General features: G+C 50.9%; 2 protein-coding genes across 3 annotated transcripts in view; one reads left to right on the plus strand and one right to left on the minus strand.

The window, feature by feature from the left end:
• Positions 1 to 7396: 7396 nt before the first annotated feature.
• Positions 7397 to 7789, plus strand: LOC311160765 (urocortin-like; the record flags this gene model as incomplete). The annotated part of the gene is made up of 1 exon (XM_084217824.1): positions 7397 to 7789. The coding sequence occupies one exon, from the start codon at positions 7397 to 7399 to the stop codon at positions 7787 to 7789; it is 393 nt and encodes a 130-aa protein (XP_084073950.1).
• Positions 7790 to 11350: 3561 nt separating this feature from the next.
• Positions 11351 to 16746, minus strand: part of DNAJC5 (DnaJ heat shock protein family (Hsp40) member C5) — a 29105-nt gene continuing 23709 nt past the window's right edge. For both annotated transcript variants that reach the window (XM_084218200.1, XM_084218201.1), the window contains exon 6: positions 11351 to 16447. In XM_084218200.1, coding sequence (XP_084074326.1) covers positions 16344 to 16447 — 104 coding nt within the window. In that variant the 3' untranslated portion in view covers positions 11351 to 16343. The remainder of the gene's footprint in view (positions 16448 to 16746) is intronic.

The raw sequence follows: 16746 nt of genomic DNA on the forward strand, positions 1-16746 counted from the left end.
TAATTTGGTTTCAGGGCTACAAGACAGAATTTGTTTTGTTTGTGACAAACTGCTGGTAGCAAATGCCACGTCGGAAACACTGCGTGGGCGGCAGGCGGCTCCCTCCCTCCCCTCTGCCTGTGCCTCGCTGCCCCCCCAGCCGCAGGCTCTGAGGCCATGCTGGCCACGGGCTGGGGTGGTGGAACACAACAAAAACCACTCTTTTCTTGCCAAAATATCGGTCTAAGTCTTTCTGAGCAGTCCCAGCCATGAGGCTTCATCACAGCAGCGTGGCGGATGGAGCAGGTCTCTGCACCAGCGCAAACCGCCCCGCCAGGGCCACGCCATGTTTCAAGCTGAAAAAAGGGCAAAAGTGGGGAGTTTTGAGCATGGCTGAACCCAGCACTGCACAGACCCTGACCAGGACAGGCACTGCTACAGCTCCCACCTGCTGTTAGACAGAAGCGTGTTGCACATGGCGACACTCCCTGATACCTCCTCCATAACATGGAGACACTGGAGAAAAGGACTGAAAAAAAAAACCCCACCCTTCTTTTCTCATTGCAAACCACAGTTCCAGGTATCTCATAAAATCAGACAAAAAATAAAAAAAGTATTTGATTATTGCTATCATGAAGTGCCCGTGGGCTCAGCTGCAGTACCCTGCCATCGCTGGGTTCCACCTCCCGTGGCAGGAGCCCCACTTCATCTGCCTGCCATCATCACAATCCCAAACCCCCGATGTGGGACCCTGCTCTCAGCAGCACCTGCAGCCCCCCACCCTCTTCGGGGTCCCAGTGCCCATGGCAGGACCACCAGGAGCGGCTGTGCTTCCCTTCCTGCCTGGCATGCAGAGTGACCCAAACCCACACTGAGGTGACCCATGGCAGAGCCTCTCGAGCACCATGCCTCATCGCTAAAAATAGATCCGAGCGGTTAAAAAAAAAAAAAAAAAAAAAAAAGCCAACAGAAAAAAAAGCCAACAGGAAAAAAAAGCCAACAGAAAAAGGAGAACAATGTCTGCTTGACCATCAAAGAGCAACCACAGTCATTTCGAGGCAGGAACACCTGAGATGAGGACTTTCGGGTTGTGTTTTCTCTTTCTGCAGCAGATGGGCTCGGTTTTCTCTGAAATAGATGAAATCTCTCCTTGCCTGTGGTAATGGCATGCGGAGCACCAGTGCTGGGGGCTGCCCCCCTTATGGGCTTCTCGGGGCTGGAAAGGAGCCAGGGGAACAATGGGTCAGAAGAGAAATTCAATTTCCTTTTGAGCTCGTTACCTGCTTGATTCCTATTTGTACAGAAAGACACAGATCTTGTGGGCTGACACCTGTGTGCTGGCCCCAGCACTCATCTGAGAACTTGGCAATTCATTGCAGGAGTGGGCTGGGCCGTGAAGGTCACCTCCCAGACCTGGTCTGGGTGAGCAGTGTGTCACAGCTCTCTAGACCTTCAAGACCTGGCATGTCCAGCCTATGGCTCTGCAGGGCACAGTCTTGGCCAATTGTTAAAAAAATGCTGAATTTCCATTTATTGTAAACGAGGAGATTTGTCAGGTCTGGCATCAAACAACCTGCTCCGTTAGCAGAGGCGGTTTTCAGAAGTTGATATCGAAACAGTGATGAAAAATGGGGCATTTTGAAGCTGTTGAATGAGCAGTGTTGTGCACGGTGATCAGCCAGTATATCCGACAGGCCACACATGAAAGTGTTTGCCTGGTGCCACTGGAAACTTTTTCAGCAGCACCTTGAATCAAACTCATCTAAGCCATCTGCTGCTTAGAGTGATCCTTGGCCAAACTCACTCACAGAGGCATTCAGAAACATCAAAGATATTTAAAAGGCTTTATTTGACCTCAGTGTCTTTGAATAAGGGTGTGAGATGACAGGACCAAGTGAGAATGGCTCCAAACTGACAGAGGGCAGAGTTAGATTGGACATTGGGAAGGAATTCTTCCTTGTCACAGTGGCAAGGCCCTGGCACAGGCTGCCCAAAGAAGCTGTGGCTGCCCCATAACTGGAAGTGTTCATGGCCAGGTTAGGCGTGGCTTGGAGTAACCTGGGATAGTGGAAGGTGTCCCTGCTCATTGCAGGGAATTTTCAGTATATATTTGTTGAATCATAGAGTCCCACAAGGAGCTGGAAGGGACTTTAAATCTCATCTCGTTCCAGCCATGGGGTCTTTCCCCTCCAGACCAAGAGACACTGCTCCAGATGGGCGTGGATCCTTTGACAGGTTCCATATTTTCATGGCAGGCAGTTTTCCTCCTTTCCCTTTGCCCTCCTCTATTTTACAGCCAAAATGGTTCTTCTGCACACTGAGGATAAACAAAAGATTGAAATAAATTGCTCTCCTCTGGATCTTTCCTCTCTGCGTTATGCATCCCTGGAGGATCTGCTGGCTGAGACAGAGTGAAGGGAGATGCAGAGCCCCACAACCTCTGGGCAGAGCAAGGACAGAGCTTTGTCTTGTGGCTCCATTCAGTGAGGCAGCATTGGGGAAACACTTTTTTGGGGTTGTTGGTGGAAAGGAGGATCTTCTTGTGAATTGAGGAGCAGGGCTTCCTTATCCCCTTGGGGACAGGAAGGGGGAACCCAGAGCAGCTGAACCGAAACTGCAGGATGGCCTTCAGTTCCCACACAGCCAGGACACCCCTTTTCACCTCTCCTCCATCTAACAGCACTTTCTCATTTTCAAAAGAGTTGAGAGAACCACTGAAACACAGATACATGTTGGGGTTCCATTTCTTGCCTCACTTCTCTCTGCCACCCTGCCTGTCCAGCGTGTAATGGAAATTTTACCGCAGGCTCTCAATGAGCAAACAGGAAGCCAGCAGAGAGCGTGGCAGCTCGCTGTGGCCCAGCTCAGCTCAGCAGGGGACAAGAAAGGCTATAAAAGACAGCATGGGGGTGGCAGGGGGAGGAGAGCAGGCTAGAGGGGCCAGGGCTGGCAGCAGTGCAGGGGACCTGGTCCTAGGTTCACAGGTAAGGCAGGCACTGCCCTGCACCCTCTTTTTCTTCCTTCTGCAAATGATACCTGATTATTTTCGGAAGTATTTTCCACTGTTCATGGGGCCAGTTGAGAGGATTCTGCCATACTTTATTCTTTGTACCAAACTTACTAAAACTTCACCTTGCTTGGAAAAAAACTAATTCTAATTGACTTTTTCCTCTTCTTTTTCATCTTCACAAGCCCATAGTACAAACCTTAAAATCCCCCAAAGCTGCTCAAATTTCCAGTGGAGGTATCAGAGAAGGTAAAGCTGGACAGTGGTTCCATAATTCCCTTGCTCCTGTCAAAAAGACTTTTCTTCCTTTTCTTTGAAGGAAATCCAGAGTCCCTCTATTGAATAGTCTTGGCTGTGTGTGGAGTACTCAGAGCTGCATCTGGCTCAGTCCCCACCACAGAAGTGGGAGGATGTTTGTACCCAAAGTAAGAAATCTAGAAAGAAGCTGAACACAGGTTACAGATTCCTTCCACTGTGATTTTTGTGACAGCTTTCCAGGCTCCCTCGCTTCTTTCATGGAGCTTGTCAGTGGGAAAACCTTTCCTTTCAGTTTCGTACTAAGTTCATTCATTTTGGTTGATAAGCTTTTAACATTCATTTTTTCCTTCAACTCCCTGAAAGGAGGGTGTAGCCAGATGGGGTGGTCTCTTCTCCCAAGTAACAAGTGACAGGATGAGAGGAAACAGCCTCAAATTGCACCTGGGAAGGGTTTACGTTGGATATTAGGGAAAAAACTTTTTACCAGAAGAGTTGGCCAGCAGTGGAATAGGCTACACAGGGCAGTAGTGGGGTCACCATCCCTGAAGGGATTTAAAAGAAGTGTGGATGTGGCTCTTGGGACATGGTTTAGTGATGGTTTTTGCCATGCTGAGGGAATGGTTGGGCTTGGTGATCTCAAAGGGCTTTTCCAACCCAAAAAGTTCTGTGATTCCTCGATTCCCTGGGAGCATGCAGGGCACTGTGAGGAGGTTTGGGTGGGTCCCACAGACAACCCCAACATAAAAACAGAGCCAAGGGGCTGCTTCTTTGTTGTCTCCAAATTCTCCAGAGGCTGGGAGACCTGGGCAAGTACACGGTGTGAGGCACAAGGCACAAGGCAGGGGGTTTGGCAGCTGCCTCAGCGAGGGGCACCTCGAGGACTGTCTAACCTGAGAATGGTGAAACATCAGGGTCAATCTCAGGTTCGTCAGCCCATGAGATGCCTCCTCCAGAGCAGGACGAGCAGCACTGACCCCCACCAGCCCCACGGCTGCCACCTCCGCCCAGCACATGGAGAAGCACAGCAGGGAGACACCAGAGCTTCATCTGCACCCTGGCACGGCTGTTTGTGAGGCTGGCCAAGGACCAAAGTGGGTATCAGTCCCCAAGGAGCAAAGGGAGGAAAGTGGCCGGCAAATCCTGCATGCTCCTCAGGAGAAGCTGCTGGAAGCTGGGCCACACCTTAGTGCTGAAGTTGCCACGGCCAGCCAGCGATGCAGCAGCTGCCGCGTGTGAGCTGCTGCTCATGTGACAGGAGGCTCTGAGCATCAAAAGCACCTAATTAGGAACCTCTCCGACTCCCTCCCGGATCTGTGCCTCTGTGTGCAGCGAGCGCAGCCCAGGGGTGAGTTTGGCATCCCTGAAAGCATCATTAACACTTCGCTCCTCACATTCCTGACTAGAGGAGGAGAGAGTGACAGCCCTAAAAGTGACGATAATGAATCCCCAGGCAGTGCACAGGGCCTGTCAGGGCTGGATTTGTCAGTAATTGATGAAGGGAGCAGGGAAAAAAAAAGTATTTTTAATTTTTCAAGTTGAGCCCCCTAAATAAAACACAAGTCCAAGATACACTTGTCAGAATCACTTGTCTTTCCTACAATTAAATGACTAATGCTAAAGGTAAACGGTGTAAAACATTACCAGCCACAGAGCAGGCCACGGGGGCAAGGGGTGAACTGAGCTGCCTCTCTCTGCGCCTGCTCCTGACCATGCCCGTGGTGGTGCAGGAGCGGAAATCTCTGCCCAGAGCCACGGGCTCACTCTTCTGAGACAAGGTGGCCCCCAAAGCCTGCTGAGTGATGCTCTGGGCACAGCCCCTCCTGCTGCATCTCTCCCTACCTCAGCCCCTGGCCCTTCCAAGCGCTGCTTCTGCAGAGCAGCCCCAGGAGATGGGCTAGGAAGAGTAGGAAGAGTTTTTCAGAGCCAGCCCAGCCTCACGTGCAGGGGAGGAGCCCAAAACTGCTGACCTGCACCCCCTGGACCCGCCAAGTCCTAGCACCATTTCAAGAAGATTTAAAACCATGCTGGGAGCCCCCATGAGCAGCCAGGCAGCACAGGGGAGGCAGTTCCATTCCCCATGCTGGGATCCAGTCTCTGCTGGAACTGGTTTCATCTCCTCATGGGATTTTGGGGTCTCATTTGCCCTGAGCCCCCAGCAGGTGTGGGGATGCCCTGGGAGCTGCAGGCAGCACTCCTGGCAGTGCAACAGGGCCAGGCTCAGCACTGGTATTGGGGTAGAGGACAGCATGGGGTCAGGCATGGGGCATAGGGAGAAAAGCAGCCTCAGGTGAAGCACTGGAAATGTTAGAGGATCTCGATGATTCAGCTAAGAAAATGACTTTAAAAGCTCACAAAGCCAGCAGGAGGCAGCTGCTCCCCCTTCCTGCCCACCCAGCACTTTCTCTGCTGCTGCTGGGAGCTATTCTGCAGCCTGGGGAGGGGAGTGAGAGCCCCCCCCGGTTTGCCACCCCCACAAACCTCTTGAGCCCTTTCCTGTGACCCTCAGAACTCTGCAGATCCCTTGTTTTCCATGTGGCTCTTGCCATGGAGGAGGATGGGAGGGGTTCTTGCCATTCACCCAAGTTTTACCTAATGTGAGCACGTGCCCGGGTTTGCTTTTTCCCCTTCTCTTAAGTTTGTTCCTCAGGAGGGAATTTTAATTTTAGAGACGGCAGCGCTTCTGCAAGGTGAAGGAAGCAATTGCTGAGCTCTGAGGGGCAGGCAACAGAGGCTGCAGCAGGGAGGCAGGGAAAGGCAAATGAATCCCTCGCATGGCTGCCGTGGATCCCAGGATGCACCCCCAGGTGTATGTCTGTGCTCGGATCAGGCCAGGAGTAGAACACGCCTTTGTGCTGTGTCAAATTGTGCTCCAGGAGCGCATTTTGCTTCTGCAGTGAAGTTTTCATCTGTGTGATAGCAGCAGAGGGATCACTGGGAAGAGCCGGGAGGCAGCCGGGGCTGCATTCACCAAACAACTGCCGAAGGAGCCATCGGGAAAACTTTCCCTGCGACGTGAAATGCTGCAGAGCTCCGGGCCGAGCCCGCACACGGGTGTGTTCCCGGTGTGCCCCTCTGCCGTGGGCACACCTGGCCCCCAGGGAACCGGACGGCTCCATGGGGGTGCCCAGGGCCCAAGTGCCAGGAGCACCACCCGGAGCAATGGGGGAGTGTGGGGCTTGGCTGGCGGGTCCTGCCGCGCCCCCAGGCACCCCGTCACACACAGAGGGTCTGTCGCGCACACTCATGAACTCACACTCACCTCACACCCCTCGCACCCCCCCAGCTCCCCCTCACCTCTCCAACCCCCAAATCCACAACACACCGAGAAACGCCCCTCGACACATTTGTGTCCGCTTGCACACACACCCTTGCACGCCCCACACCCCCCCCCAGCCCCCAAAACCCTCCCTGCCTCAGCCCGCGTACCCCCCGCACTCACATGCCCATGAACCCCATGTGTCCCCTTCGCAGACTCTCTCCCCTCCCATGTTCCCCCAGACTGTCACCCCCCAGCCTGTCCCCTCCCGGCCCGTGTCCCCCCTCTCTCCCCCCGTTCAGCACCGCGGACAGATCCCGGCCCCGCTCCCATCACGTGCCTCCCCGCCCCTATATAGCGCGGGGCCGGAGCGGCGCGTCCTGCGGGAGGCGCGGAGCGAGCGGAGCGCCCGAGAGCGGTGAGACGCGCACGGGGACCGGGACGGCCACCGCCACCCCCGACACAAGGAGGGGGATCCCGAGCCTGGGGCGTCTGGTCCCGGGGAGAGGAGGGTCCTGTCCCGGGGTAGGGGGGTGTCCCCTTGCGGGGTGTCCCAAGTCATGGAGGGTCCCGTTCCGGCTGCCGAGGGTGTCTCATGCCCGGGGGGAGTCCCATCCCGGGGGAAGGGGTGTCGCGTCCGCGGGTGGGGAATGCCAGCCCGCGGGGGGTTCCATGCCCAGAAGAGTCCTGTCCCAGGGACGGGGGGTGGGATTCCCATCGGCGGGGATGGGGACGCCTTCTAGGGGGTTTCATCCCCAGGGAATTTCACCCCTGGGGAGGGGGTCCCCAATGGGGTGAAGCCCCTCGAGTGACCTCTGACCGCAGCGGGGGGGGATGTGGGGGTCCGGGGTGGGGGGGGGCTGCTCTTGCAGGCTTCTGGCCCCGGAGTGGCTGCGATGCGGGTCAGGATGATTTCAGCTGCCTCCGTCCTCGTCCTGCTCTTCCTGCCCTCGGAGACCTGCTCCCCGCTGCAGTGGCCCCGGGGTCCGTCCCGCAGGCTGACCCTGGCCCCCCAACTCACCTGGGAGCCCTGGATGGGAGCCCCGAGAGCTCCGGTCCCCGCCACTGATCCCCTGCCCCAAAGACTGTGCCTGTTCCACGGGGCAGAGCTCGCCCCGGCCCCCCGAGCCCGGCGGGCGCTGCAAACCGGCAAGAGGCGAGACGGAAAACCCAACTCGCTGGATCTCACCTTCCACCTCCTGCGCGAGTTCCTGGAAATGTCCCGGGAGGAGAGACTGGCCCAGAAGGCGCTCAGCAATAAGCTCTTGCTGCAGAGTATAGGGAAATGAGGGAGGGTCGTTGGAGGTGGGGGAATGAAGGAGACCGACCCCGTAACAAGACACCACGGCAGAGCGGAGAACGGGGGGGATGCTGTGGGCTGCAGCCGTGCCCAGGGAGCCCCCACCTTGCCTGGCAGTGTTCCTGTCACTGCGTCCCTTGTGTCACTGTTGTGCATTAAAGTCACAGTCGTACCTGCCCTGCTGCTGTGTGCGCTCTTATGCTTCCTTCCTGTTATAAACCTGTGGACCTGAACCAGGTCTCCCTAAAAACACCGGAGCAATCCCAGATGCTTCCTTGGGTGAAAAAACCATCTGCATCAAGAGCTCTGAATGATGCAGGTAGTGCGACCTCGGCTGGAAGCTGCACCCTGAGACCCACCCAGGGCTTCTCCAGTATCCCTGTGAATGGCTCCAAAAGCTGCTGCTTCCCAACTTCACAGCAAGTCTGCACCTTTGTGTGTCACAGCTGGGGATTTGGGACAAGGTTTAGTGGCACCTGAGCTTGGCGGTTCTTGGAGGAAGGTGAGCATCTGTGTAAAACATTTGCAGCAAGAGCACTGCAGCTCCCCAGAGGCCCCCTCCCTTCCTAGCTGCGTCCTCTCTGGGGCATGGAGCCCCCCTCAGATCAATCCCCCTCCTCAATCACAGCCCCGAGCTCAGAGCAGCCATTCCCACTCCAAGCTGTGCACAGCCCACTGCCAGGTTTGACTGGGCTGAACTGGGTTTGGGAAGGCTCCCAGGCACTGACAGTTGTGGTAGAAGGAGGAAAATTGTCCCAGGGCCCTGCACTCTGCAGACCCCAGGGAAGGGGTCAATATCCTTCCCCCAGGCCAGCTCGGCCATCCCAGCCTTGGCTGATTGACTGGGGTGGGCACAGGGCTGGACAGGACCTCTGGTACCCTGGGGACATCAGAGAGCGGGCAGTGGGGAGCAGAGACTTGTGGGGCTGGGATAGAAATTGCGGTAAAGGTCAGACTGTGCCAAGAGAGGAGCGCAGGGAAGTGGGGAGGAGCACGTGCCCGAGTTGAGCAGCTTGGTCTCAGCTTTGAACCCAACCTGGCCTGACCCTGCACTCCATTCCTGCCTCTCCAGAGGGGCTGCTCGGCCCCAGCAGCTTTTGGTGTTGCCAGAGCAACATAGGCCACGGGCAGGGACACCTCCCTCTAGATCAGGTTGCTCAAAGCCTTGTCCAACCTGACAACTCTAAGATAAAATACAATTTAGTGCTCTCCATCAAATGCACAACTTACCTTTCCAAAATGAACAATCCCAGGGTCAGAACAGCTGCTGGCGGCACCTACAGCAGGGACAGCCCCACAGTCACCACGGATCTGGGGGTAGGACAGAATTGTGCGGCCTTGGTCCCCACCTTGGCTTGGATCACCCTCGGAGCTCCTTCAGCACATCTTCCACTCATCTTTGTTTTCTCCACCAGCAACACCAGGAACAAACCCAGTGTCAATAACCTGAGTTTCTCCAGAAAAGGGCATTTTTGCTGCAGAGACAGCTGCTGTTTTCTCCCTCACCCCTGCATACAATTCCCACCCTACCTGCATTTACACCCCAAATACCTGCCAGGGTCCACCATCACATGAAGATCTGTGGACTTTCAGGCTCAAAACCAGCCCAGACCAGGTGGGTGCAGGAGGGGTACAGGGGAGTGGCTACAGCTCCTGCCCCAGAGACCCTGCACCCAGTGCCCATCCCAGGGATGGATGACCTCTCCCACCTCCCACTTCCCAGCCAGCCCCACCCTGTCCCACAGCCCCTCCCTCTTGTGCCAAGTTCCAGCAGGCAAATAAAGAAAGAAAAATTGGATGGGCATTTCTGCATTGAAAACATTTATTTTACAACAGTGGTTTCCGATAACTTAGCAATCTTTATTTTAGTTTATATTTGGACATACAAGACACAAATTACCATGCTAAAACAGAAAATAATTCCTTCTGCCGTCGCCGCGGGTATGTACAGGAGCTCAGTAGTATCGAGTGTTACAATCCACAAAGTTCAGACAGCCACGTCTACTTACAGACAACTCAAAGTATGGTCCTTTAGTAACATAACAAAATAGATATATGTCTATATTATAATTGCTTCTCAGATGCATTTATACTTCGATTGTGGTGGGTTTGGTTTGGGGTTTTTTTTAACTATTTTTTTCTTTTTTTAAAGATGGGCTCCCTCTATCCCCCACCCCCGCCTGAGTTGAAGTGCAGTGCAAATGCAGGCGAGTCCCTCCCAGCATCCTCAGCTCCCTCTGGCTCCATAAAGGGGCCAGGAAAACAAACCCCACAAGGAATGACACAGTTCAGGGCCTTGCTCACATGCAAAATGAACATAAACCGCCTGGGATGTCAGCAGTGACACCAACCAACCCATCCACACCCCGCCCCAGCAAGGCAGGCAATGATGGGATGAGAGGGAGGAAGGAATGACAGTGATCAGCTCAGCATCCAGCACGGAAACAGCACGTTTGGAATTGGCAAACTTAGAGTTCATCAGCTATGACGGTCACAAACAGAACTTCAGAGGTGCCAGCAGTAAAAATCTCCCCAATATTCCCCCATTTCTGCCGTGAAGCAGGAACCCCTGGTGTGCTGCGTGTCAGGAACAGCCCCTGGCAGGAACAGCCTGAGGAGGAGGAGGGCGGTGATGACTCTATCCAGCATGGCTAGAGGGGACATGGTGGGACTCACATGTGCATCAGCCACAACCATTGTGCCTTCATATGGATCACTGCCAGCTTCAGGTGTAGGATTTTCAGTAACTCCAAGTCCTTACGGAACCAACCTGCAAGAGGAGGGACAGCACCTGGCCGTGCAAACCCCATGCTGCTCATGTGGGAACTCCCCGAGCAGGGTGTGGGGAGCAGGAGATGCTTCTCCTGCTCCTAGGACTCATTTATTTATACAACAGGCTCCTTCACCATGTCTTCACCAGTCCCTCAACCCCACAGGTCGGGTTTGGGTTTTCCTGCAGCTGAGAGCAAAGAAGCACAAATTTGTGGCCACACAAAACTCATACCTTCCCCCTGTCTGGCTGAGTTCAGAGCACTACTTGGAGCCAAATCTCACGTTTTTACCACCAAAGAAAAACCCAAGGTGCACACCTGTTGTATAAATATATACATATGTGCATATATACATACGTACACACACGTGATGCTGCAGCCCACGCTCTCAGCACGGGGTGGACCTTGCTCTGTGAGCTCACCCTGCCCTGTTCTGGGGAGTCCAGTGTGGAGACTAGGGGAAAAACCCAAATCCATGTGTTCTATCACAGCTTCAGTGATGAGCACATTAACCACATCTAAACACCCCATGTGCCAGTTGCACAAGTTCCAGTCACTCCAGAGCTGCCTCTTTGTCCTCTGCCAGCTCTCCCTTCTCTCCTCCTAAGGAAAGCTGGAGCAGGCAGAGCTCTGTTCCATCCAGAGGAGCTGGGACAAAGGGCAGCTCATGGAATTCAAGTAGATTGTTAAATTTTTGGAATGGTTTGACAAGCAACCGCTCACAGACTGCAAGAGAACACCCACAGGGCTGGGAGAGGGTGCAGAGAAGACAACGGCACTCAGGAATGAACAGCCAGTTTATATAAGAGCTTCCTCTATACATATACATACATATATATATATATAACCACCAGAAATTCCCAGCATCTATCCTTTTAACACCAAAATGAACTGCGCATGTAACATTGGCATAATGAAAGTTCATCTTCCAGATTTCTGGCGTTTGGCTTGTGCAAACATCAGACAGCCAGCTTCCCTCCCGCGGCTTCTCCTCATAAAGGAAGTGTCTTCTTGGAAGAACACAGGAATTGCAGTCTTGCTGAGTCCCAGACAGTCCCAGAAAGCCTCCAAAGGCAGCTTGTGGAGGGGACCATGGATCTTGCGGGAGCTGAACACTGACAAATTTCCTGCCACCTGGTGAGCTACTGGCTACGATTCTTTTGAGAGATTTTAAGCAGCTGTTGGTGCAATGAGACACTACAAACTAGATGATCTCCACTAGAATACAGAGAAGCAGCACCAGATGCTGAAGCACGTGAAGTTTATATCGACCTGACACTATAAACTATAACTGCGGGGTTACGGTTCAGTGCTCCAAGATTAATGCATTGAAACACCATTCGGAATTACTGACACGAGGTGGGGGCTGCAAACTGCCCGGACCACCCTGCCAGAGCGACCTGTTAAACATGATGCCAAGATACAGGTGCACTGGATACAAAAAACCTGCAGCATAAATTTTCTAAATTTTCCAGAACTTGGCAAAAAGATCAAAGGGCACCAGAGGAAGGGCACAAAGTAGTTGAGAGAAGCAGGTGCCTCTCTCAAGGAGTGTACGTGGTAGAAATGCTCTGGAACAGCCCCTCAGAGTGCACAGGTGTCCCTCCCACGCCACTAAACTGCCTCACAGATGGGACAGGAAGAGTTTTTCTGTCAGGCTCCTCCCTGGTTACACCTGTGTGAGGTGTTTACAGGCTGACAGGAAGGGTTTGGAGAGCTGCACTCCCCCGACCACAGCCCTGCTGCAGGACTGAGTGTTTCTGTGCCATGCCCAAGCCCTCCTCCTCTGTTCTGTCCCTCCAAACCTCCAAGAGGATCCCACTTTAAGAACACTAGGAGTGCTAATATCTAAAGCAGTTTTAAAAGACTACAAATCTAAAAAGAAGACTAAAAAGGGAACATGGCTCTAAAACATCACTGCATGGGACCAGCAGAAACCGACACCCTATGGGATGCCATGAGGTCTTACATAATTTATATACAGATAAATATTTAAATTTCCTACAAATATCACTACCAAAATGAGACTGGCATTTAAGGGGTGCAATGCCCCTTCAGTACAGTGTGTTTAGGATGTTCCCATCCCTGGGGAGGATGGGCAGAACAGATCCAGCACCTCCTTTTCCAGCAGCTCCATGTGCCAGGAGGGACAGCTGGCACCTGAGCACTCTCAGCAGCAGCTTTCCCTCCTCACCTAAGCTAGGAATGGCTCTCCATGCAACACAGGGATAAATCAGTAACCTGAACACCAAACTCTCCAGTTGGGATTCACCCTTAGCTACAAGTGCTAAGGAAATCAGTGCTGGAGAGGCTGGAGGAGCTGGATGGAGGCAGCCAAACAACTGGAATGGAGGACTCAGGCAACTTGTACAAATTATACAACTTTAAAGAAACAAATAAATAAATAAAATCCCATCACAAGTTTTAATTCTGGCAAAACATTGGACTGAGATGGACAGTGGTCAGGTTTGATTCTGGAGGGAAACATTCTGCACTAAGCCAGGCCAGGCTGCAGCACTGGGATGCTGCAACTCCCCTTGCCCAAGCTCAGAATTCCTGTCTGAGCTTCTCTGCCAGATTTTAAACCATTATTCCCAATAGAACTTTGCATTTACTAGGATTCTACTTGGCCATTATGAAGTGCAACTCACATTAGAGCCCAGGGCACTCTTGCACCTTCCCTTCAAGAGGGGAAAAGTGGGCATTAATGTACTTATGTGCCATGACATCGTTTTGGCTTCAAAGAAGGAATGTTTAAATCACTTCCTTACATAGTTCAAGAAGAACTTCACTAATTCACAACGATCCAAAACTCGGAGATTAAGCAGTAACATGGGCAAACTTGAAAGAGCTTCAAAAAACATGAATATTCCTCTAGAATTATGCTTTCCCATCATTCCCTGTAAGTGAGATCTCAGAACGGTTTCCCTTGGAGCATCTAACATCACTCTGGCATGTAACAGACCAATTTCCTGTTCACACACCACCCACAGACAGAACCAACAGGAAAGCAGTCTCTCTCCAAACTCATCCCTTGCTAAGCAAAGACCTAAAACTGCAAACTTATCCTGGATGTCATCTTTCCCCACAGAAAACTGTTCTGCCTCTGGCCCTCATGTGCTGCCCACACTTCAGTTCCCTTGTCAGGAGCCTGCAGAGCAACTCCAGGTGTGTCACACACCTCCCTGGAGCCACAACTTCCCACCAGCCTCTCTACTTCTCTGGAAACAGCCCAGAGAGGTTAAGAAAAAAGAACATTATTCCAAATTAACAGTGACAACCGACCCCCAGCAATGGGGGCAAAGCTGCTCTGCAGCAGAGCAACACCCAACAACCATCTCTGTATTATCCACTGAGATGAACACAGGGACAGGGAATGGAACAGCTTCCAGGAAAGAGCCCCTCCCTCATTCACTGACTTGCCCTGATGAGCCACATTCATTTACAAAGCCAAAAAAACTCAACACCTTTTTTTGTTTTTTTTTTTTTTACCAAGAACACAATTTGCAGATACAGGCAATTTTAACCAGTGAATGTGGAGAGGACAAAGCCTGCACATGCCCCACCGTGTTCCAGAGTGCAATTTTACACCAAGAACATGTTTCAGGCAAAATCTACAGGGACAGACAAAATTATATTGGGTTTAAGCCTAAAAATGACTTTTTGTTCCAAGGGGTCAAAGAAAGACATTAACTAAATAAGGACCTCAAGCCAAATCATACACAAATGTCCTCAAGGCCATCCAAGTCAGGAAAAGATAAAAGTATCTTGCAATAAACCACCACATTTCAGGTCTGTAAGGTCTATGGGCAAAGAAGAAATGACTTAAGGAGTGTGCTGCTGAAATTGAGCCATAAATTAAAAGTAACCGATTTTTTGGGGAATTTTGGGGGCTGGATATGGTACTAAAATCATGCTGATCTGCAGCAAGCTCCCATGCAGGCAAATATGTGCTTGTACCAACAGCCACAGCAAAGTCTGGGTGTGCAAACACTCCTCACCGAGCACTGAGACCTTGGGGAGAACATGTTCTCCTAGCCAGCACGTTTAACATGGTTTCATGGCAGATTTCACGTTGCTCATGCAAAGACAGCAGGAAAATATATTCAGAATAGTTCTCTGGGTCCCTGCCCTTTCCTGGCAGTCTTTGTGCAGACCAGTGGATCTTTACCCTGCTTCAAAGCACCACCTGGAGCTGGTGAGGGAGCAGCAGACACGGGGGGAAGGTGCCAACAGCCCCTCCACAGAAAGAGGGGAGAACAGATCAGGGGGATGGGGGTACAAGGGAGAGCAGAGGCATTGTGATATAAAACTGTAACGATTAAAATTAACGAGGCTGTAATTACCCACTGGAAGTGCCAAGTGTGGGTTCACCGGAGCTGTTCTAGATCTGACTCTGGATCACCTGAAGCAGGACTATTGACAACAAAATACACCAGTAATTCAGCAGCTGCCTAAAATGCCTTTTTAACAGTTAAACCTCAGTAAACCACAGTTTCTAGAACAGAATTCAGACTTGATTTGGTTTCAAAATAGTACAGGAAACCTTTCAGTGGTTTCCACATAGTTGTTCCAAAGAAAAGAGAAACAATGGTGTAAACAAATCTAAATGCAAGACAATGTGCAAATTATACAATATAAACACAAAGAATGGTGGTTTGATCTTTAAAACCCATTTAAGTACTCCACAAAGATGTTCATTAAATTAAAGGGTTAGTGTATTATAAAAGCTTTAAAAAAAGACATGTAATACCCCATTTGCCTATTAAAGTCTCAAATTATTAGAACAAATTTTTAAATACCAATTGTCTTTAAACATTTCTGCTGTTGCCTACTGTCTGCATTTTACCATTTGCTCAGTGAGAGCCAGTTAACCAGTTTCACTTTAAGATTCTCATGCATTCAGAAACAAAGCTGCACTATTTGGTCTTTAGCATTACAGGAAAACAACTGAACTCAAATCAAAACAGAATTGTGCTTGGAGTTAAAATCCCACTGCCACCACCACAGGAGCCCATTCCCAGTTGGTTTTGGTTCCATTGTCACTGGAGATCGCCTCATACACAACGAGCTGTTCAATTTACTGTTCAAAGATTGGCAACTCTCCCTTTTTATTTTTCAAGGTAGATTTATTTAAGCTGAAAACCAGCATTAGAGAGGACTCTAGCTCTGCAGGACTGGCATTTTTTGGTTCTTGGCTTTGTAAACTTGCTTAGATAATAACGCAGGAATAGAAGGAGGAATGAAAGAATTGGTTTGTTGCACTCAAATGAAAATCCTCAACTTCTAAAGGTCTTCGACAGCTCAGCTGTACAGAAGAACAGTGGCTTCTGTGACACTTTTTAAATCTCATTTTTAGGCCAGTACTGCTGCTTAAAATGCAGAATGTCTCCACCGCACTGATATTGTGACAACTCAATACATTACACCACAGACATATAACATAACTCCATACATGCTATAAAAAAACAAAAAACAAAACAAAACAGGAGGAAAAAAAAAAACAAAAGAAAGAAAACAAATAAGACCGTAGCTAAACTGCTTTAAATACTGCATGCTACAGCACTTCACGTATCGTTGAGATACGACACTGAAAGGTGACAAAAGGCTGAAGGGATTACAAAATATTTTCGGCAGGTTGGAAAGCTGCCCTCTTACTGTGGCAGAATTATTCCCCCTCCCCATTCTCTACTTCTAATGTTCATGATTCTAGTGTTGAGTTGGCCATGTATTTTTTTTTTTTATCCATTCTAATGACAGTGTTTCCTTAACTTAATTAAATCCATCAGTGTGGTAGCTGGGGTGAGAGTCAGCTGTGAGCTGGGTTGTCTCTGTGGCTGATGCTGGCTGTATCACAATAGGTGCGTCTGAGGCCTCTGAAAAGTGAAGACAAAAGGCTTAGCACACCAAGGCACAAACACAGCACTGTAAGTTTTGGTAAGCACATCTCCCTACAACCCTCTGATAATACCATTTTACACTCCTTTAGGAGCCTTATATTAATTCCCTGATTTTCAGTGTGCACACAACAGTGTTCACATCAACTCCACATGTGGAATGTTTATTACCATTTCCTTTTTCCTGTAAAAGCTGCTGATCCTCACCCACCATTCAGCAGTGGCCATTAAAAATGTCATCAGAGCATACACAAGGCTCTACAATATTTAAAATAATT

Source organism: Fringilla coelebs (assembly GCF_963513975.1).
Source record: "Fringilla coelebs genome assembly, chromosome: 18".
In the NCBI taxonomy this organism is placed as follows: domain Eukaryota; kingdom Metazoa; phylum Chordata; class Aves; order Passeriformes; family Fringillidae; genus Fringilla; species Fringilla coelebs.